At 33.7% G+C, this 23,146-nt stretch overlaps 1 protein-coding gene across 1 annotated transcript; it reads right to left on the reverse strand.

Moving 5' to 3' along the window:
• Positions 1-774: 774 nt before the first annotated feature.
• Positions 775-22,326, reverse strand: LOC150093503 (uncharacterized). The gene is made up of 2 exons (XM_090414092.1): positions 22,064-22,326; positions 775-2,954 (listed from the first exon to the last, which is right to left on the reverse strand). Exon 2 carries the CDS (start codon positions 2,557-2,559, stop codon positions 1,882-1,884), a length of 678 nt encoding a protein of 225 aa, XP_090270218.1. The 5' UTR covers positions 2,560-2,954; positions 22,064-22,326; the 3' UTR covers positions 775-1,881.
• Positions 22,327-23,146: the final 820 nt, after the last annotated feature.

Below are 23,146 nucleotides of genomic sequence, written 5' to 3' on the forward strand. Positions count from 1 at the left end.
GAAGCGTCGACAACCGCAGGCTGCTGAGTCAAGGCCAGTGCACGCTGGCCTTAATTGCACAATCCACATGTAAAATGATGAGCAAGTGATTATCAACCATGTTTGAACTTGTCGCAGCATTTAAAACCATTCCAGGCTATTAATTTTTCATGGAACAAATATTCACTTTCTGCAGAACAGATTTTGGGAAACCCAGAGTTAAACAAAATGCCTGAAATTTTAATAATCGACCCTAAAACACTTGGCAAGTACAGTCAACTGTAAATGTTTCAAAATAGAAAACAATATTAACTTTTTCAAACATTCTCTTGAATCTCAGATACCTTTTGCTGATGTAAGTTATAATAATGGCCAGCACTTCTATAAATAGGTGGGATCATGTAAAAAATCTTGTGGGTATGATGTCATCTCAAATGAAACTAAACAATAGGCGGAGAAATATTTGCATGCTGATAAAGCATCACAAGAGAAATTAACGAGGAACAAATTTTGAATTTTAAGCGATGATAAATGGGATTAAAAATTAGGTACATCACTGTCATAATTATAAGAGAATACTCTGATCGTTTCATTTAGGTGGTTTCCTCAAAGAAGTGGTCAGTTAAATTTCGATGAACAAAAAGACGAGAAGTACAGGCCTTATTTGAAATAAAGAAATGACTGTGCGTGTGATTACTTAATCTAATTTGCTTTTTTTAGAATTGAATTTCCGTTATATCCCTAAAGACACATTGTCCTATTCAAAACCTATTTATTATAATTTTAAAAAAAATCTTATACATTAAAATGAGTATTTGTTAGAAGCAATTATGTTATCAAAACATTCTCAACTTTACCAAGAGAACTGCATTTTGTTAAATTTCGGAAAGTGAACCAAACACCTCAGCAAAAATTACTTAGCAATTACAATTTGTAATTCACATTTCACACTTAATAAATTGTCTGCAGAGCAGATGAATACAATTCTCATTTCACACTAAATTAAAAAACAAACATATGAAATGGTAATGAAAATAAAGCTAATTAACTAAACCTTTATTCATTCCAAGTCATTGAAAAAGTGCTTTCATATTTCTGATGAAAAATGCATATGTTGAAATTGCACTCCTGTACTCTAGATACTGCTGTCTCCCAACTTTCATGCTCTTACCTAGTCTGAATCTTTAAACACGTGAACTTCAAACGAGGGGTGGTGTGGCTACACAGTATAAAGGTAGGACAGAAACTAGTCATGGTTACTAGATATTAGCATGTACAAAATTCACCTGAGAGTTCTCACAGAAAAAATAATCAGATTGATCTGAAATATCTTTCATCTTTCTACTGCCTCGTATGAGAAAAACCAAGCTCTTCAAACACTTCTTTGAAACAGCTTTTTGTTCCATTTTCATCAAGTGTGAAGACATCGATTTAATTTAAACAAGATGTTAGGAACCAACCAAATACCATCAAAAAAATGAAAGAAAATCGCAGGTAGTCAGTTAGGAAAATTGTATCCATTCCTTCAAGAGGATTTCATTTCTAAATTAGTAGCAAAAAAGTGAACTGAAATGATTGAAAAATCCCTGCTTGCTGTCAGCAGGTTTCTGATACTGCATCTTTCTTCAATGCATAGCAATAAATAATGAGTTCAATTTTTGTGATATTAAAACCCATTAAGTTTGCACTGTTTTGATAAATTTAAGATGACTTTTCTTTCAGTCCATGTAAATATATTTTTAAAACTCTTTCGAAAATAATATATTATTTTCGAAAAAAAAAAAATGATAAGTTTTCCTTGTGAATCGGTTTAAGTTGTGCTAAAAAGGGTGACTTGGATATTTCGCATATAAAGTTTCTCACCAAAATGCACTCTTTTCAGACTCAAACTTAATAAAAATTTCATGTTGCAAATTTTGCACAGAAAAAGTTTCTCACCAGACTGGAAATGTTTGAAAACTTATTGTTGCAAATTTCATATAGAAAAGGTTTAATACCAATATGAATTCTTAGATGTTTTTCCAGACTCGAACTGTTTGAAAACGTCTTGTTGCAAATTTTACATAAAAAAGTTGTATCACCAGAATGGATTATTAGATGACTTTTCAGACTCAAAATGTTTGAAAACTTCTTGTTGCAAATTTCACATAGAAAAGTTTTCTCACCACTATGAACTCTTAGATGTCTTCCCAGATTCCCACGCAATGAAAACCTCTTGTTGCAAATTTTGCATAGAAAAGGTTTTTCACCAGTATGAACTCTTAGATGTCTTCCCAGATCCGAACTGTATGAAAACGTCTTTTTGCAAATTTCGCATGGAAACGGTTTCTCACTAGTATGAACTCTTAGATGTCTTTCCAGTTTTGAACTGCATGAAAACCTCTTGTTGCAAATTTTGCATGGAAAAGATTTCTCTCTGGTGTGAATGTTTTCATGTTTTCTCAAGTGACACAAATAGAAGAATTTCTTGTGACAGATTTTACATTCAAAGGAGCAATGTGTGGTGTGAATTCTCATGTGTTTTTTAAGATAGCTTGATTTAGAAAATTGTTTGCGACATATTTCACATGTAAAATGCATTTCTTTAGTCAGATAATCACGTTTTTGGTGCTTTTTAAGAGACTGTATAGCCGAAAACAGAGCTACACAAGTGACAAGTGTAAAGTTTCTCACCAGTATGCACTCTTAGATGTTTTTTCACTCAAACTGTCTGAAAACCTCTTGTTGCAAATTTCAAATAGGAAAGCTTTCTCACCAGTATGCACTCTTAAATGACAGATTCTAGCTGTGTGAGAAGACTAACTTTTCTGATACACCACTAGAAGTGCAACCTCTTCGCAATTAGTCGATTTTTATTTTGCAAATCCAGCATGCCGTTTCCTACAACTTCACAGTTTTCACACATTGCTGCTTATCAGCTTGGTTTTAACACATTAGTAGGCGAAATGTCTCATGGTTGTAACCCTATTCATAATCTGTAAAAAAAAAAAAAAACTATGTAATTAATGCTAAATTAAAATTCCATTTAGTAAATAAAATATTCTCAACATAGAAACTAATATTTAATAGCAATTAATGTATGAATTTTAATCTAGAAATTTAATATTTTTAATGAATAGTGGAAAAAAATAACACTAAACTTCCAATGAAAAATAACAGTATTATTGCTCTTAAAATGATGATTGTGTTAATAAACTTTATTTCGCTTGCCAAATACATCATGAAAAATATTAAGCTAAGCAGAGAGCTATGTCATCGTATTATATTCTGAATTTGAAACATGTCCTCAGAAATAATTAAGAATGAACTTAGATATGAACGTATTTCTTGCACACATGGAAACGGCAAAATAACAGTCAAGGTTTAAGTTTAAAAATGGCTTTTTTCAATCCTGGAGTGAATTTCTAAAAAAAAAAAAAATACCACTTTATTCACTTGGATGTGTGTCAATTATTACTAGATGTGCAATTGTGATTTACAGGTGTAGGTAGCATGAACAGCTATTCTTCTGTTGATATTATTTCGTTGGATTGCCTTCTCTATTTCATTCTAAGGCAGCATTTCTCAACCTTTCTAAGACCAAGGACCAGTAAAATGCACAAAACAATTCTACAGACCACTAGGTTATGTAATTTTTTTTAAATGTAGGAATTATCAACATTTACAAATACACATGGAAACATAATTAAGTTGGAAGTAAACGATTAAAAGTGTATCTTCACTGAAGAACGTTTTAATTTTTAGTAAACAAATCAGTTTCCGATTTGCTGTGGGCAAATGAATGGTATGTCAATGCCATCCCACTGATATCCCCATTCATCTGTCCTCACTCATTAAGCTAACCCCACAACAATGCAGGGAATGTCAGCACCATCCCCCTGCTACCTTCATTCATCTGTCTACAACAACGTTTATCTTTAATTCCCATTCATCCTCCCATAGGAACTTTTATATTTTATGTTATCCCCATTTTCTGCCCATACTAATGAAGCTAGCCCCACAACTTTTATCTTCACGCACTCTCTGATTCGACCTGCGGCATGTAAACCGTTCCATTCACTAAGTGTGTTGGGAGACTAGGGAAAAATGTTGTTCTTATCTTACTCCATTCATCATAATACAGCATACGAACATGACATCCATGGATTCCATCATGGATGACAGCCCTTGTCATATCCGAACCATCCCCTGCATATACCAAAAAATTTCACTCAGAACATCCCAAAGCCATTAATGCCCCCATCCACACACACTATCAGCCGATACGAATTGCCTTATTTCCCTGAGGAGTTTTCCATGACAAGCAAAAAAATTTAAGATATCCTGGTATGTTAGGTCATTCCCGATACCTATAAACAGTCCAACACACAATATCAGTGACAAAGTCCCATCCACGTGGTCAGGTGCATTTTCCTGCCAGCGACCATATGCCATATATACTGTATGCATATGATTTGTACTAATCGTGTTATGGTGGTTTTAATTATATCAGTCCTGTTTTATACAGAGGCACAACAGTGGTCATCTTAAATATGGTAGATTCATTAATCGTGTGGTGGTTTTATTTATATCCGTGCTGTGTGCTGCTTGTATTTGTTACGTTGTAATGAGTTTCTGTATAATCCATGACCGTACGGATGATGTCTGCATGAGATGGATTTCGTATGCTGTGCTGCATATTCCAGAAGTGAACGAACGAGGTACTGACTTTGCTAAATGGGACACCAGTAGAGTTGAGCCTTCCCATGTCATCACTTCAGATAACTTTCATTTCACACCTGATTTCGGAAATGGATTAATTCCAAAACCAGTAACGAGAATAATCGGAAACTGTAGTTCAAATAAGTAATATGATATAATTATGTTACTATTTACTTTTAATGAGATGGTTCAGCTTCTCGGCCTTTGCAGAGTTGCTGGATATCTGTTTCATTATTTGTCAACTTCAGTCAAAGAACGGCACCCCACACTAAGACGATTTCTGTATTGTTTTCATTTGAGCAACAATGAAAATTCTTTCTCACAAAGATAGGCTGTAGAAAACTGCATGACGATTTTCAGTGCTTCTTCAGATAATTCTGGAAATTCACTTCTTACTGAAGGCAAGATCCAAAATCGACCCAAACCAACATCACTGAATTGCATTTTAAGCCCACTGTTCTTGAAAGCTCAATTAACTGTTCTTTTTTCGATAACGAACGATCATTCTCATAACTATAAGCCTGAAATAGATCTCGAACCCACAGAAATTTCTTATAAAAGTTATTTGGAACATATGTTTCAAAATTCTGTTTCAGTTATGAGGTGGTTACAAACCCTTTCCAGAAACTCATGAGATCTGTACGAATTTGTACAACAAAAAGATCATTTTCCACTAAAAAGGATTCCAATGTTGAAAAGGTCAAATTACCTGTCTTTTACGTAACTAATGCACAACGCTTTTTTTTTTTTCCTGAATGCCTTTATTTTGTCATAGGCATCAAGAACAGTGGAGAATTTCCCTGAAGGAAGAGATTTAGTTCATTTAATGTCGAAAAAAAAAAGTCTGAAAGATAGGATAGTGTTGATAACCATGCTTCCTCAACAAGTAGTGATGCAAAATTAGGATTATGTTTCATTTACAAGCAATAAAACTTTGTGCCTTAATTGGAATAAGCTTGTTAGTACTTTGCCCCTTGAAATCCAGTAAATTTCAGAATGAAGCAAAAGTTGTATATATTCACTCCATTTCATTGTAGAATAATGAAAATAACCTGTTATTTAGCGACCAAGACTTAATAAAATTAACTAGCTTTACAGCGTTGTATAGCAGTTTTAAATTCTGGTGGTATTCCTTTGGAGACTAATGCTTCCCTATGTATGAAACAATATACCTGATTCATATCCAGAGCCACTTCCCTGACCATAGAAGCAACCCCCAACTATGCCTGCCTTTAAGGGCATAAGCTCCATCCAAAACAGAAGCGCATACATTTTTCCCACTGAATCCCTTTGTGTATTATGTAATTATTGAAAGTGTGAAATATTTCTTCTCCAGTTGTTCGGGATGACAGAGTTCTACAAAACAGAATATTGTCATGAATGTTTTTATCATGTGCCTATCTTACGTAGCATATTAACTGCACTTCATTTGTAACATCAATCTTGTCTACTTGTAACGCATAATAAGGGCTCTTCGTAACTCTTTCGATTAACTGAGATTCCACGTCACCTGCCATATCATTAATTCTGCAAATGACAGTGTCATTGAAAGAGGAGTCAAATCAACATTTTTCAGTAACTCGTTGCCAAACAGTTTTTACCACATCTTTTATAGCTGGAAGTAGTAAATTTTCCACAATAGAATGAGGTTTCCCGGTTTTCGCTATTCATAAACTAAGGAGATAGATGCTTCCAGTGGCTTGCTATTAATCAAACCCATAGAAGAAAATACATCTTTCCCATGATATAATGTTGCTAAGTGTAGCTGAAATTGGCTTTTTCTTTCTTTTTTTTCACATTGTGGTTTCTGTTCATTTTCATCTCCACACCAAGTAAACACGAATTCCAAATATGAACTGTTATATTTCCAGTATTTTTTCTTTGAACTGCTTGTTTCTTCTACTTTAATAGTATCAAATTTACTCGCCGTTACAACACCACTTACAGTTAGCATCACCTGTTTCATTTGCTCTTCTTTTCAAACTCCTATTTATCTAAGTCATTTTTCCATTATTAAAAAAAAAGTATCCGAAAAATATATAACTATATAAATACTGGGGTTAACTCGCGACACAGTCTGTCCAAGTATCATTTAGCACTTCTGGGGGGTTGAAGGAGGAAAACCTTCAGTAATAAAAATCAATAAACAAGCGATTGGTTGAAATAGCATATGTTCACTTCTTAGCTGACACAACAGCAATTGAAGGTGGAAGCAATAAAACTATATTGTTGTTCACTTCACCCCTCTCATTATTTGTCATTCTGCTGCTACAAATTATTGTAGTGCCAGAATGATGAGTAAAAAACAATGGGTGAAGTGAACAATATAGTTTTATTGCTTCATTGAGCTATTTGTTTTTTTTTTAAAATCTATTTGATTTCAATAATTTTTACTTATTCAATTTTAATTTGTTTGGACAATTAAAAAAAATATTTAATTAATTTAAGACTACTGGAGACCACCTGTCCCATCATCACGGACCACAGGTTGGGAAACACTGTGGAAATGCAGACTCCCCCCCCCCTCCAGATCACCCAATTTCTGGGTTTTCTTTTTAACAGATTAAGAATATCTTCCATTGAATGTAAACACTTCCTCTTAAGATGTATTTTGGCTGTCCTTCAATTCTTTTCTCAGGTTTCTCCCCTTCCAACGTCTATAATCCATTCATTGTCTCCTCATGCATACCAGAAGACGATTGTCTTCAATACTAGACTCATTTCTTATTCATTCAATACTTATTTCTTGCAAAATTTATTCTTTAGTTTTCTTTTCTCCATGTGTTTATGTTTAGTAATCTTACTTGTATTAAATAATATTTTTTCTTTAATACTTATTTGTAAAAGTAATTCTTCATATTTTCAGCATACATCTTCCATCATCTTGGATAATCCCTCCATGTTATAAGTGATTTTTACTTGTTCATTATTTTTACCTCATATCACAATTATTTTATTTCTTTTTTTTTTTAAACTGTCAGCATTATTTTAGTTTTTATATTATTTTTTAGTCAATGATCAGATGGAACATCATCCATTCTATTTAATGACTATTAAATTCTGATGATTCTCAGTTAATACAAGTACAACTTTCCTAGGAATCAAATACTTGTTAACCCTAATCTATCAAGATGGAATCTGGGAAGACGAAATACACAGACACAGCAAAACAATTCTTACAATTTCAGCAAGTATTTCATCTGTGCAGATCGGTTTTCACGATAGGAAATTCATTGCTCTCCCTTTAAATTTCTTCATACGGCTTCTCTGGCCAAAGATTTCTTCTTTGGTAAATTCACTATTCATGTTTTCTTAACGGTATAAGGCTTGAAGATATTCCTTTTTTCCCTCTTTCTACTATTTTTCTGTTACCAGTAACTCCCCCCCCCCTTTTTTTTAAACCTGTCCTTTAATTTTTTTTTTGTTTTGGGATGGACTGGAGGTGTGAGCAGCAATTATTAGATATTCCTTATCAGCACTTTTTCTCACTTCAGTTCATATTTATCTTCTTTATGTTACTTCTTCCACTTCTCCTTTGCCATTTTCTTGAAGCCTTCTTTAATCTTGCTTCGTAGTCTTCGATAGTGTTCCTTGGTTTTCACAATTTTCTTTACTTGCCATTTTTATATTCTTCTATTAACTGAAGTAACTTAATTGTAGTAATACAAGGTTTTTGCAGTAGTAATTTTGTAAATCTTAACAATTTGGGTGCGGATCTTTTATTTATTTCTATAGATTTTGAATAACCTGCAAGAGAAAACTAAATAATTTATTACTTTTTATATTTCACTTAATATATCATAAGCTTTGTTCTGGCAGAGGACAGAAAAACTGGTAATATTTAAATTCTGAATACAAGAATGATTCACACAGCATGCGTGAGACGCAGTTATCCAGTAAAAGGAAACACTTAAGTTCACTTCAGAGGAGTAGGAACAGATATATAATTATTTAAGAAATATTAATAAATTCATCAAATTCCTGCCATGTACCCTCAAGGGGTGTACAGGATATGATAGTACTACATGAAAAAATTATATCATTACTAACTTCCTATCTACAATTTTCCTCCAAATCAGTCTGTTACTTGTCAAGACTCCAACATTATCAGATCTTCTATTTCTATCATCTAAGGCACTTTGTACCATATCAATCCACCTATATCTTGGTCTTCCTCTGGGTCATTTTTCTGCCAACCTCGCAGAGAACACTTGTTTTGCTAATCTTTCCTCGCCCATTCTGTTTAAGTGACCATACCACCTGAGATTAGTTCTGCTAACGCATTCCTGGATGCTGACAATGTCAAGTTCTTTCCTAATATCCTCGTTTTTAATATGATATTGCCATTGATGCCATCTGTTCACGCCTCTAATCTTTCTCAGGACTCTCGTATCTGCAGTCTCTAGTCTTTGGTCAAGTGTTTTACTTCTGACCCAGTTCTCGGATCCATAAGTTAAAATTGGTTTGAACACTGTCTTGTATACAGCTAATTTAGTGTTCTGACTAATTTCTCTCTTATTCCATATGAATTTATTCAATTGACTGCCTACCATACCAGCTTTTTTGATTCTGTTGTCTATTTCCATATTTAATTTACCATCTTCACTAAAAATCGTGCCTAAGTAGCTGAAACGTTTTACTTGTTCTACAGGTTCTCCATTCACAACAGTTGACATTTCAATGATTCTGCCTATTATCATTGTCTTTTTACTGCTGACCTTCATACCATATCTATTACAACAGCTATTCAATTTAGTCAGAATCTTGCAGACTTGTGGCGGATTTATTTAGAAGTATAAAATCGTCAGCATAAAGCAAAGAGCTGACATTAACATCTCCAATTCTACTATCATGTTTAATACCACTTTCCTTCATAATGTGATCCATATAGATAATGAATAACAGAGGGGATAATGTACATCCTTGTCTCACACCAGATAACATTAAACCATCTTCCTGTGCCTCCTAATCTTAATTGGAAAAGCTGTGTGCCTGTTTCTAAGTTGCAAGAAGTGATTTCTGTTAATTGTTTGTAATTTTTAATATTTTTTGTAATTATGTCTAAATGAATTTATTAATAATTTATCAATAAAAGACCTAGCTGAGGAATTAGATAAGTACCAGATTGACATAATAGGGGTGACTGAAACAAAAAAAAGACCAAAACTGGTGAGATCTTTCTGAGCAATAAATACAAAATGTTATATTCAGAAAATGACAATCAAGGAAAAGAAGGAGTAGCCATAGTATTCAACACAAAATACGAGGCTAATCTTCTTGAATGGCAGTCAGTCTCAAGTAGAGTAATGTGGACAAATATGAGAATGGGGAACCGGACAATGAGACTTAATTGTGCCTATGGTCCCACAGAATGTTCTACTAAGGTAGAAGTGGAGGAATTTTTTGAGGCTTTAGAAAAAGCAACTGACACAATGAAAAAGGAAAAGTTGGTCCTTGTTGGAGATCTAAATAGCAGAGTAGGAAATGATTGTGAGACATACAAAAATATTTTGGGAAAATTTGGAGAAAAGAGCAAAGTTAATAATAATGGCAAATATCTTTTGGATTTCTTTTCTCTCCATGTGAATTTGTGCACATTTTTATGTTGGAACATGGTGTTAGTAATAAAAGACAAGGAATAAGAAAAGTCTGATTGACTATATTATTTTTGATAGTGATGTTTTCTCCCTGGTACAGGAACCAGAGTGTACAAAGGATTTGAAATTGGAAGTGATCACTATTTAGTCTTGAGCAGGATAAAATTGAATTTCATATTGAAAAGGATAACATGTAAGAAAGTTTTAAAGCAAATAAAAGTTGAGCAGATCTCAGATGTGAACTGTAGCCTAAAGTACACAAAGATTATTGAAGAAAAAATGAAAGAGTTTGAGAACAGGAATCAAACCCTGGAGATTCAGTGGCAAACTCTGAAGAAAACATTGATTCTGCCAGAGAGGTATGTGGTGAGGTTTTGGTAATGGTCGTTTTCTTTACTTAGGCACAATATTTTTATTATCAACTGCTTTATTTATTCGCATGAAATACGAAAAAAATAAATAAAAATAAAATAAAAAAATGCAAGTTTTTTTTTATTGTGGAGAATTGTTTATCCTCTGATATGAACTATTATAGCATTTTGTGGTTTGCATATAAAGGTATATATAAACCTGAATGTTATAATCAAAGTTTAGAATATTCTAAAGAATAATATCATATACTGTTGTTGGCTGTATAATATTATAATAGATTACTGTATAATACAGCATTATAATATGATTTTTCTACAATAAAATATAATTGCGAATTCGAATGTTGCATTCTTACCGCATATTTTAGAGTATGCGAAAAATGTCACCATTTCAAGAGTTATCATTGCAGAAATTGATAAATTACAATTATCAGCAAATAGTGAATTTCAAATACTAGTGCATTAAGAGAAACGTTTAGCAAATTAAGCTATCCTACTGAGTCAGATCCTATAGCAACTCTCAAAGAGAAACTTATACAGTACTAGTTTATCAGTTTCTGACAGTGGTCATTGGATAGTCTCTCAAACATTATTCAGTGCTTCGAAGTCTGGCAATTTTTACCATCTCCTTTTGATATATGGAACAATGCTGAAACATTTCACCAGATGCAGGCATTTCAAACTTTTCTAAAGATGAAAAATGACTACTTTATCCCTACCAGTCAGCACATTTCGAAGCATCCAAATGTCTGCTAGTTTGCTAATGTTTATTACAGGCCTCTCTGAAAATATTTTTCTCTCAGCCACCAACCACCACATATCTGTAGTCTGATCAATATGCAGAAGTGAAATTTCATTAATATAATATACAGCTGAACCCTTATCAACCGAAAGTTCACAACTCCACATTGATAGTACAGCCATTGTAACATTTACAGGATTTCGACTTAAGCTTTGTTTTATTTACTCTTGTAAACAGCAAATTATCATTATCAGCAAACAAATTAATATCACACATGATGGACTGATCACTGAAATGTGAATGATTGGTCTAATTTTCAACATTTGGTATGGATTTGCCTTTAAATAATGGCAATACCTCACTTTACTTCCACTCTCCTGGAACTCTACCAGTTGTAACACATAAATTGCACATCATAGTCAAATGAAACGTGCCGATATCCCACCAGGTGCAAAATCTCAGATGGCCAAATTCCACTTGAGATTTTGCAGCATGCACCTCCAGTTTATCTGTTTCCAGCTCGTGGTTTCTCAAAGCTCACATCAATGTGTGTGAAATCAGGAAATGAGTTAGCTGCAACTTAATGAAAAACCTTCACAAAATATGCACTCCTGAATGGAATTATATCTTTCGTTCCATTACCCTCATACCAGCATTTCTTAAAGATATCTTTCCATAATAGCTTTTCCTCTTACCCACAAGAAGAGGAAAATATTTGGGATTCCCTTTGCAGCTAATTTTACCTAATTTCTTTTGTATTCCTAACCAGGTTGGTAATCATTCTTGACTGTACTTCTTTATTAACTATATCTATTAGCAAAAGAATTGAAAATCAAAAGCCTTAATAAATGTCTTTTTAGCTTGATTTTCTATCTATTATTTATTGAGGGTTGTGTTTTATTCAATTCAATTGTAGTTAGTAACGAAATTTAATCTTATATATCATCAGGTATTTATATCAAAATAATCAATAATGAAAATTTTAAATGTAACAACTGAAAAAAATAGTAATTAAGATCTTCACGAATCAACATCTGTACATGGACAGTAGTCAGAATGCCAGAATTATGGAATTGATGCTACAACCAAAACACTACATAAACCACAGCAGTGTAAGGCAATTTTTCCTTACACTGCTGTGGTTTATGTTGTTACAGTCTGGTACTGACAAACACGTTTGTGTTAAACTTATCTGAGTATGATATAGGATGAATACGGCTTGTAGCAGCTGAGACTTTCCAATGCCATTTTTAAACCTCCATACTCTTGAAGAATACATTATGTGAATCGTTATTTTCTCCTGATATATTAGAAAGTAATAAATTCACCCCTGGTATGAACAAAAATGCAAACAGACATCTAAATGTTTAAAAAAACCACTAAGTAATGCATGCAATATAAAACCACAGACTTAACTATAGCTAGAGAAATAAGAATCACTGGAAACATCATTCAGAACCAAAAGATCTGCCAAAAATTTTTTGGTCACACCGAATCATTAACAGAAGACCGTCATAATAAAAAAGGAAATAACTAACAAATTTTATTGATGCAGATAGTGACATCCTAGCATTGGCGCACGCAGGGAGGGAGCCAAGGGCCCTGGCCCCCTCCAAAAGACAGAAAAAAAATAGAAAATTTTCCAAAAATCTTATCCTAACTGAAATTCTTTCTTTTTAAATTTTATTTTATTTATGTTTTGTCGTGGTTTCTATACTACTTATGAATTAGCGGTCACAAAAGGTGAAAATACCCTCTGGCTCTCGGGAATCACGGCTGTTTTGAACACAAGGCAAAGAAGTAGTTATCAGGGATACTTTGTCAGAGATCACAGTTATGTGTTGGCGATCACTGCAGATGCTCACTCATAGTTCGTATGCAATGTGTAGTGTGTATTCTCAGATTGTAAACTCAACTCGTACTGGCATAACTGGATCAGCTCGTTTAGCAATTTTTATTTGTTATTCTGTTGGGAATAACATCAAAGAATTGATAAGTTTAACATCATTAGCAACAACAACAAAAAGGAATAGATATTTGCAACGCAGTTGTAAATGCACTTGCTGAAAGAGATATAGATCCCTCCAAAATTGTATCAGTAACTACTGATGGTACTCGCAGTATGACTGGGTTGGTCAATTTATTTACCAAATATATTGGACATTCAGTTCTGGGTTTTCATTGTATTATACATCAGCAGGTTTTATGCACAAATGCTAGTTTCAAGCAACTGGAAGATATTATGAGCATTGTAACAAAATTGGTCAATTTTATATCGGCACGTGCTTTAAATAAAAGAAAATTTATAGGATTATTAAGTGAGGAAACTCTGTGTTCAATGGTTTACTTATACGTCTGATGGTTAAGTCATGGAAAAGTTCTTCAAAGATTTGTCGAGTGTTTAGATGAAATCACTTTTTTACATAATGAGAAAATCATTGAAAAATACAATCAATTAATGAACGTCGAATGGCTTTCGAAATTAATGTTTTTTTACTGATTTGTGTTTACATTTAAATGAATTAAATGTTAAACTGCAAGGTGTTAACAAGACAATTGTCATTTTTGATTTAATCATCATCATCAAATTCCTGCCATGTACCCTCAAGGGGTGTACAGGATATGACAGTACTACATGAAAAAATTACATCATTACTAACTTCCTATCCACAATTTTCCTCCAAATCAGTCTGTTACTTGTCAAGACTCCAACATTATCAGATCTTATATTTCTATCGTCTAAGGCACTTTGTACCGTATCAATCCACCTATATCTTGGTCTTCCTCTGGGTCGTTTTCCTGCCAACCTGGCAGAGAACACTTGTTTTGCTAATCTTTCCTCTCCCATTCTATTTAAGTGACCATACCACCTGAGATTAGCTCTGCTAACGCATTCCTGGATGCTGACAATGTCAAGTTCTTTCCTAATATCCTCATTTTTAATATGATATTGCCATTGATGCCATCTGTTCACGCCTCTAATCTTTCTCAGGACTCTCATATCTGCGGTCTCTAGTCTTTGGTCAAGTGTTTTACTTCTGACCCAGCTTTCAGATCCATAAGTTAAAATTGGTTTGAACACAGTCTTGTATACAGCTAATTTAGTGTTCCGACTAATTTCTTTCTTATTCCATATGAATTTATTCAATTGACTTCCCACCATACCAGCTTTGCTGATTCTGTTGTCTATTTCTATATTTAGTTTACCATCTTCAGTAAAAATTGTGCCTAAGTAGCTGAAATGTTTTACTTGTTCCACCGGTTCTCCATTCACAACACAGTTGACATTTTCAATGATTCTGCCTATTTTCATTGTCTTTGTCTTTTTATTGCTGACCTTCATACCATATCTATTACAACAGCTATTCAATTTAGTCAGAGAATCTTGCAGACTTGTAGCGGATTTATTTAGAAGTATAACATCATCCGCATAAAGCAAAGAGCTGACATTAACATCTCCAATTTTGATATCAGGTTTAATACCACATTCCTTCATAATGTGATCCATATAGATAATGAATAACAGAGGGGATAACGTACATCCTTGTCTCACACCAGATTTAACATTAAACCATCTTCCTGTACTTCCTTCAATTCTAACTGCTGACTCACAACTCAAATAAAGACTAAGTATTGCTTGATATAATGCCCCATTGACACCATATAACTGCAGTGTATTGAATAGCTTCTCTCTTGGCACCTTGTCATATGCCTTTTCCAAATCGACAAAACTTAAATACAGATCTTTGTTATATTCCCATGCTTTCTCGACTATTTGTCGTAAAGTGAAGATCTGATCCTGACAGCCTCTATTTGGCCTGAATCCAGCTTGTTCTTCACCAAGCTTTTCTTCCACAATTCCTCTCAACCGTTTCTCAAGTATACTTGCATAGATCTTGCCAGGAACACTCAGTAGGGAAATACCTCTGTAATTCTCACATTCAGTTTTATTTCCCTTTTTATATATGGGTACTATGAGAGCTCTACTCCAATGATCGGGAATTCGTCCCTCTGTCCAGGCTTTCTGAACTATGCAGTGCAGCCACTGCAAGACTCTTATACCACCATACTTCAGCATTTCTGGTCGAATATCATCTACTCCTGCTGCCTTTCCACATTTCAAACCTTTGATGGCTTTTTCTACTTCAAGTATGGATATGTATTCCTGACTGCATGCCTGGTCAGTGTTTTTTTATCACTGTGCTGTCATCACTGCTTGTTTCATTTAGCAGTTTTTCAAAGTAATTACTCCATACTTCAAGGATATCTTTTTCTCCTGTTTTCATTTCACCTTTATCATCTCTAATTCCTTTTACAGCACTCTTTCCTCCATTCCTAAGCTTCTTCAACAACCTCCAGAATATTTTGCCACCTTCTTGATATTTATTTTCTATATTCTTGCCAAAGTCCTCCCATGACTTTTGTTTAGCTAGTTTTACACACTGTTTAGCTTTCTTACATTTGTCTCTGTATTCTGTAAGAGTAAAAGCTGACTTATTTGCCAGGAACTTTTGATATGCTTTCTTCTTTTCCTTCACTGCCTCTTTAACTTCCTGTGTCCACCAGGAAGTTCTGATTTTTTTATCCTTGCACACAACCTCACCACATGCCTCTCTGGCAGAATCAATCAATGTTTCCTTCAGAGTTTGCCACTGAATCTCCAAGGTTTGATTCCTGTTCTCAAACTCTTTCATTTTCTTTTCAATAATATTTCTGTATTTTAGTCTACAGTTCACATCTGAGAGCTGCTCAACTTTTATTCGCTTTAAAACTTTCTTACAAGTTATTCTTTTCAATATGAAATTCAATTTTATCCTGCTCAAGACTAAATAGTGATCACTTCCAATTTCAAATCCTCTGTACACTCTGGTGTCCTGCACCAGTGAGAAAACATCACTATCAACAATAACATAGTCAATGAGACTTTTCTTATTCCTAGCCTCTTCTCTCCATGTGAATTTGTGCACATTTTTATGTTGGAACATGGTGTTAGTAATAACCAGTCCATGTCCTGAGCAGAAATCCAACAGATATTTGCCATTATTATTAGCTTTGCTCTTTTCTCCAAATTTTCCCAAAATATTTTTGTATGTCTCACAATCATTTCCTACTCTACTATTTAGATCCCCAACAAGGACCAACTTTTCCTTTTTCATTGTGTCAGTTGCTTTTTCTAAAGCCTCAAAAAATTCCTCCACTTCTACCTTAGTAGAACCTTCTGTGGGACCATAGGCACAAATAAGTCTCATTGTCCAGTTCCCCATTCTCATATTTGCCCACATTACTCTACTTGAGACTGCCTGCCATTCAAGAAGATTAGCCTCGTATTTTGTGTTGAATACTATGGCTACTCCTTCTTTTCCTTGATTGTCATTGCCTGAATATAACATTTTGTATTTATTGCTCAGAAAGATCTCACCAGTTTTGGTCTTTTTTGTTTCAGTCACCCCTATTATGTCGATCTGGTACTTATCTAATTCCTCAGCTAGCTCCATTTCTTTGCCATTCAGGCTTCTTACGTTGATAGTACCGATCTTTAACTCTGGTGATGTTGAGTTGGGGTTTGTTTTCAGATTTGTTCCAGTAGCTGACTTTTCGCTGTTCGCCCTGGTTCCCTGGCAAAAACAACGGGGGCCTTGTTTAACCGGGCGACGCCCCAGCCGGCATGAAATTTTGTCATGTTGTACCATCATTTTTTATTTTGGTTTAACCAATAAGAATACAATTTGGTCGGCTAAATCCCAAATTGCCAGCCCATCCTCGTTCGTTCAGTATCAAAGTAGATACCCAACAGGGTGCACCACGAGAAGGTGAGGATTGGACATTAGGTCAGAAGCCCTGGTCGGTTCTCCGCATTCCTTTAAAGGCTATGTGGAGGTCTCCTCTCAGTTATACAGCTTTGACCCTTAAGCACCCCGATTTAATCAAAGCCTTTGATTTAATCAAAGCATTCAAAGCTAAATTACCAATTTTTAACCGTGACATCATTTCCAATACCTTCTGATATTTTCCAAATACAAAAAATGTCTTTGCAGATCTAGAATCCCATGAAAAAACAGATCAAGTTAAATTGATAAGTTTTCTACAGTTATTCAGTTGATAATCAACAAATTTTCTTCAAGATTTACGCAGTTCAGGCAATTTGCAGACATCAAAATTTATTTTGCATCCAGACACAACATCAACAGAAACTCAATTTACAGATATTCGAGTGGCTGAATTTGGAAGATATAGAAATGCAACTAATCGATTTTCAATCTAGTTCTATATGAAAACAAAAGTTTGTCGATTTCAGAAATGACTTGGAAATAATGGAAAAATGATCGATTATTGGGGGCAATTAAAAAGAATGCAGACGAGGAAATATTGAGAACTTGGAATGCCATTCCTGAAACCTTTTGTTGTTTAAAAAAAACTAACAATGGCTATATTATCAATTTTCTCCTCTACATATGCTTGCGAGTCATTATTTTTCGAAATGAATTTTATAAAAGACAGTTTAAGAAATAGAATGACTAATGAATCTAGTTCCGCGTGTGTATTACTAAAAGTGACAAAATATGAACCTGATATAAAGCATTTGGTATCTAATGTACAACAGCAAAAATCTTATTAATAAATTGATATTGATAAATGAATAAATTGATAACAGGTTAATATTGATTTGTATACGACAATGTGTATGTCAAATTATGCGTTCGTTATTATGAAATTCTATATTGATTTTTAAACTTGTCTCAATAAAATTCTGCAATTAATTAAAATTCAACACTAATTAATTATTTATTATTAAAACACTTAAGGAATAGAACAACGTAGTTAAGGATATAAATTAAATTAAACTTTAATAAATATTTTCCGATATTTCGGCAACGTCACATTGCCATTTTCTAAAGGAACTTACAAAAAAGTTACGTGCACGTAGGCACAACACAGAAACTGGGAATGAAGAGATGAAGCTATTGTTCTCCTAACAGTCCTGATGGTGCCCTCTAGCGGGCTAAGTAGGTGTTCTTGGCCGTTGGGCTGAAGGTCTGCAGATGTAGGCTTCCCAAATTTGGGGCAGTCGCATACAACCAAATTTGTTGAGGTTTGGAAAATTTGGTTGTATGCGACTGCCCCAAATTTGGGAAGCCTACATCTGCAGACCTTCAGCCCAACGGCCAAGAACACCTACTTAGCCCGCTAGAGGGCACCATCAGGACTGTTAGGAGAACAATAGCTTCATCTCTTCATTCCCAGTTTCTGTGTTGTGCCTACGTGCACGTAACTTTTTTGTAAGTTCCTTTAGAAAATGGCAATGTGACGTTGCCGAAATATCGGAAAATATTTATTAAAGTTTAATTTAATTTATATCCTTAACTACGTTGTTCTATTCCTTAAGTGTTTTAATAATGCATAACGTATAAGCCTGTCTATGAGAATCAACACTAATTAATATTTTTTGTATTAATTAATGCTAATTAATACAAAATTAATTGCAGAATTTTATTGAGATAAGTTTAAAAATCAGTATAGAATTTCATAATAACGAATGCATAATTTGACAAACACATTGTTGTATACAAATCAATATTAACCTGTTATTGATTTATTAATTTATCAATATATCAATTTATTAATGAGATTTTTGTTGTTGTACATTAGATGCCAAATGCTTTATATCAGGTTCATATTTTGTCACTTTTAGTAATACACACGCAGAACTAGATTCATCAGTCATTCTACTTCTTAAACTCTTTTATAAAATTCATTTCAAAAAATAATGACTCAAGCATATGTAGATTTGTAAATTTTTGGCATGCATCGGCACGTCAGCAACTCAATTTGTAAACTTTTGGCACGTGGTCATAAAAAGGTTCGCCACTACTGGTCTAGATCTTCAGTGATCATTGATCCTAGGTAATTGAACAGCTTTACTTGTTCTACATTGTTTCTTATTTTCATTTGGATTGCTTCCCTTTTTATTCTTATTACCATTAGTTTTGTTTTAATAAAATTGATTTTCATATCATATTTTTTACTTGTTTGATGTAGCTTGGTCAGGATATTTAATTTTTCTTGGCTGTCTGTAGTGATAATTATATCATCAGCATACAATAAATGTGTTATATTTCTTCCATTTACCATTATACCTTCACACGTCTGTAGTCCTTCATCCACTACTTCTTTTAGGTACAGGTTGAATAAATATGGTGACAATGGACAGCCATGCATAACTCCTTTTTTCAATCAAGATATCTCTTGTACATGTTTGCCAGATTTCTTCTTGCAAGTGTTCAAGAAATTGACTATATTCTGCCTCTCCATTTGATTGGTCTGGGGCATATTTTCACGAACATTCCTCTATCTTTTGCTTGGATATTACAGAGATGATTCTAGAGGAAATTGGTCTTACTTCAACTACTGAGTTTAGGAACAATTTTTTAATGATTAGTGCTATACTTTCACTGTGATGGTTATCTTCCCTTCCTGATTAAAATATGATTGCATTTTTTATTTTGATTTTTTCCTCACCTGTTCAGTGGGTCTCTGCAACTCCCACTATTTCCCATTTGAACACTTCGAGTTCTCTCTATCAGGTTTAATTTACCAGGTTTTTTGAATGTTCTGATGTTGACTGTTGAAATATATATGCTGTTTGGTCCCACATAGCTGTCTTCTCACCTACTCTATGTTGGCTTCAGTTAGGTGCGTCAGCTCCCCCATATGCAGTAGCATTATTTCTGCATCTATTTCCTGGAGAATTGATCTTTAAAGATTTTAAGCAATTAATGCAGCCAGCTTGTTATTCCTCTACTGCATACCTATTGGTCTGCATGACAACCAGCATGCAGAACATTATAGATGGATAAAGTTATTAAATACTTCATTAAAAGTACTAACAAGAATATCTTCTAAATAATAAAATAAAGGAAATTAATCTACTAGATGAACAACAAGGATTTAGAGAAGATAGATCATGTAGAGATGCAATATTTATAATTAGACAATTGATAGAGAAAATAATAGAATATAATAGAAAATTATTTATATGTTTTATAGACCTGGAAAAAGCATTTGACAGAATCAGAATCATAATACAAATAATTAAAGAAATATATGATAATAATAGTTATATAATAAAAACAAGGAAAACAAGTAAAGAGATACAGAAAATGCAACCCAGTTGCAAATATTACTACATGCATTTAATAAAGCAGCAAAATTATATATGAGGATATCAAAAGCTAAAACAAAATGTGACTATCAAAAGAACCACAAAGATGTAAATTAGAATTGGAAGGTACTATTATAGAACAAATAACACAATATCTATTTAGGTAAACGTCAGAGAACAAGTTGAAAAAGTTGCAAGAATATCAGATGCTTGAATGAAATAGTATGGAAAAATAAACATTTTAGAATAGAGACAAAAACAAGAATTTATAAAGCAGTAATCAGGCCTATTATGACATGTAATGCAGAAACTAGACCAGACACTACGAAAACAAGACAAATAATAAACACAGGTGAAATTAATATATTAAGAAAAATAGTAAACAAAACTAGATAAAATAAAAAATACTACTATAAGAAAACTATGTGAAATACGAGCAATAAACAACTGGCTTTACATCCGAATAAAATGGATTAAACATGTGCAGATAAGTGAAAAAAGAATAATAAAACAAATCTACAGTTGGAAACCTAAGAATAATGGAGGAACAGGAAGACCTAGAAAAGCATCAAAAGATATCATAAAAGAAGATGAAGTATTGGTAGCAACAGATATTATATTATACTAATGCTTGAAGAAAAAAAAAGATTATGACGTAATGAACGAACCTAAGTCACTCACGCGCGTTGGCGACGCGAGTCTGTTATTTGTAGTTTTCAATTACGCCTGATTTTATTTTTTTAACTATAACCCTTTCACTCTTCCAACAAATATCAAAAAAAAAAAAAAATCAGTGCAAAACCAAAAATGAGCAAAAGAAACAAAGGAAAGCAGATTTTTTTTAAAAAAATGGAAATTATCACCACCCATCAAGCGGGTAGCACTGTCAAGCTCTTTCTGCGAAATTAAATGATAAAGAAAAATATTTGAAAGAGTAAAAAATGCGTAATCTATGCCGCCTACATGGTTGCATAATAAAGAAACAGGTAGTATAAGGTAAAACTATTAACTCCTTGAATCGGCACTCGAGTAGTGAGCGGTTATCCTCCTCTCTCTGGCAGAACTGTGCGTTACTAGTCCTTCAATGCGAAACTAGCATTTCGTCCCATGCGTTCGCCATTAGACTCTCGTGCTAACGAAATGACCGTTTGGAAGGAAAGAGTCCTAATTTTCTTTGGTTGTGCTATCATAACTAAAAGTTAAGAAAGTGCATAATATAATATACAAATTTTGAAATTTAATACGATTCCACAGCTGAACTGGTGTCAGGGCTGAGTGACACATTTGCCTGCGACCGCTGTTCAGCAGTGGAATGCATAACACTTTGGACAAAGGACTTGACCGCTGTGAGCTTAGTTTTCTCTAAATTTTCATGTAATACATTAAGAAGTCAGCTTTCTGTCTTCTGATGATTTTTTTTTGTACTGAATTTCACTTAGTTTTGTGCAGTAAAAATGATAGTAAAAATAAAAAACACATTGTAACAAAAACGTTACAATTAGAGTTCACGCACCTTATAATAGTCTTGTTATCGACTATATCGTCGCATACTTTGCAGCGCATCTCCATTTCCTAAGATTAGCGCCTGCTATGTACGGAGGTCATAAGGTTATGGCAGTACTCGAGTTTGGAGATCATTCATTGACTGTTAAGTTACTATAAAGGGCACAAAGCTATCAATTATATCACCTTGTGGGATAGTTGATCAAGTACATGACACACAAAAATTTACTTACTAATTCGCAGTTAAACACACTGTGAAACTATCTTACAGCAACTTACTTACACCTAGCGCTCAAAGTGAAGACTTCACTAAACTACTGCAGCAAATGACGTCGACTTGTGTATTCCACTGCTATGTGCGACACCTGTCGGAATTAAATTCAATCGGATGAAGAACAGTAATATAATATAAAATTATATAATTTATATATAGTGGTGAAGTGATTAATTCCGCGGTGTTGAAAGTGTGAATATTTGAATTGGAAGGTCTTAAGAAACTGATGATGAAAATAATTGCACTTTCATTTTTACTGTTTTCGAGATAGTCTGAAACTCCATCATTTGCCAGTGCATAGCCAGTGGGTAGGATGCAGGACAAGAAATCATTTCATACATTACTCGAACCGTGGCGAAACGGACGATCAAAATCTTCAAAACTCAGGAAAACATGATCACAAAATTGTGAATTGTTTATGCAAATTCTTTACATAAATAATCCTTATATAATTTGCGATTACGGTATTGTTCGAAATAGGATGAAATTCACGACAACATACAAGCAAGAAATTACATCCCCTTGTTTATTACATTGTTATGAAAAACATCTATACAATGGACCACAACCCAAAGAAATGCGATTTCACTGTGGATCCCGAAAATTCTTCCATAAAAATATTTCAAAAACTAATAAAATCAAAACAATGAATATCCAAACATTAAAAAAACATCAAAAATCCAAGCAAATAATCCAATCCTAATTCTTACCAAAAAAAAAAAAAAACCTATCCACATTAACTTCACTAAATATCGATGGCCTAATAAAAGCAGTATAAAGGATGTGCAGTGCCACCTGTGGTCATGGAAATCAGAATAA

Source organism: Typopeltis vanoorti, chromosome 24, assembly GCF_054136105.1.
Source record: "Typopeltis vanoorti isolate ZY-2024b chromosome 24, IOZ_Tvanoo_1.0, whole genome shotgun sequence".
Lineage (NCBI taxonomy): Eukaryota > Metazoa > Arthropoda > Arachnida > Uropygi > Thelyphonidae > Typopeltis > Typopeltis vanoorti.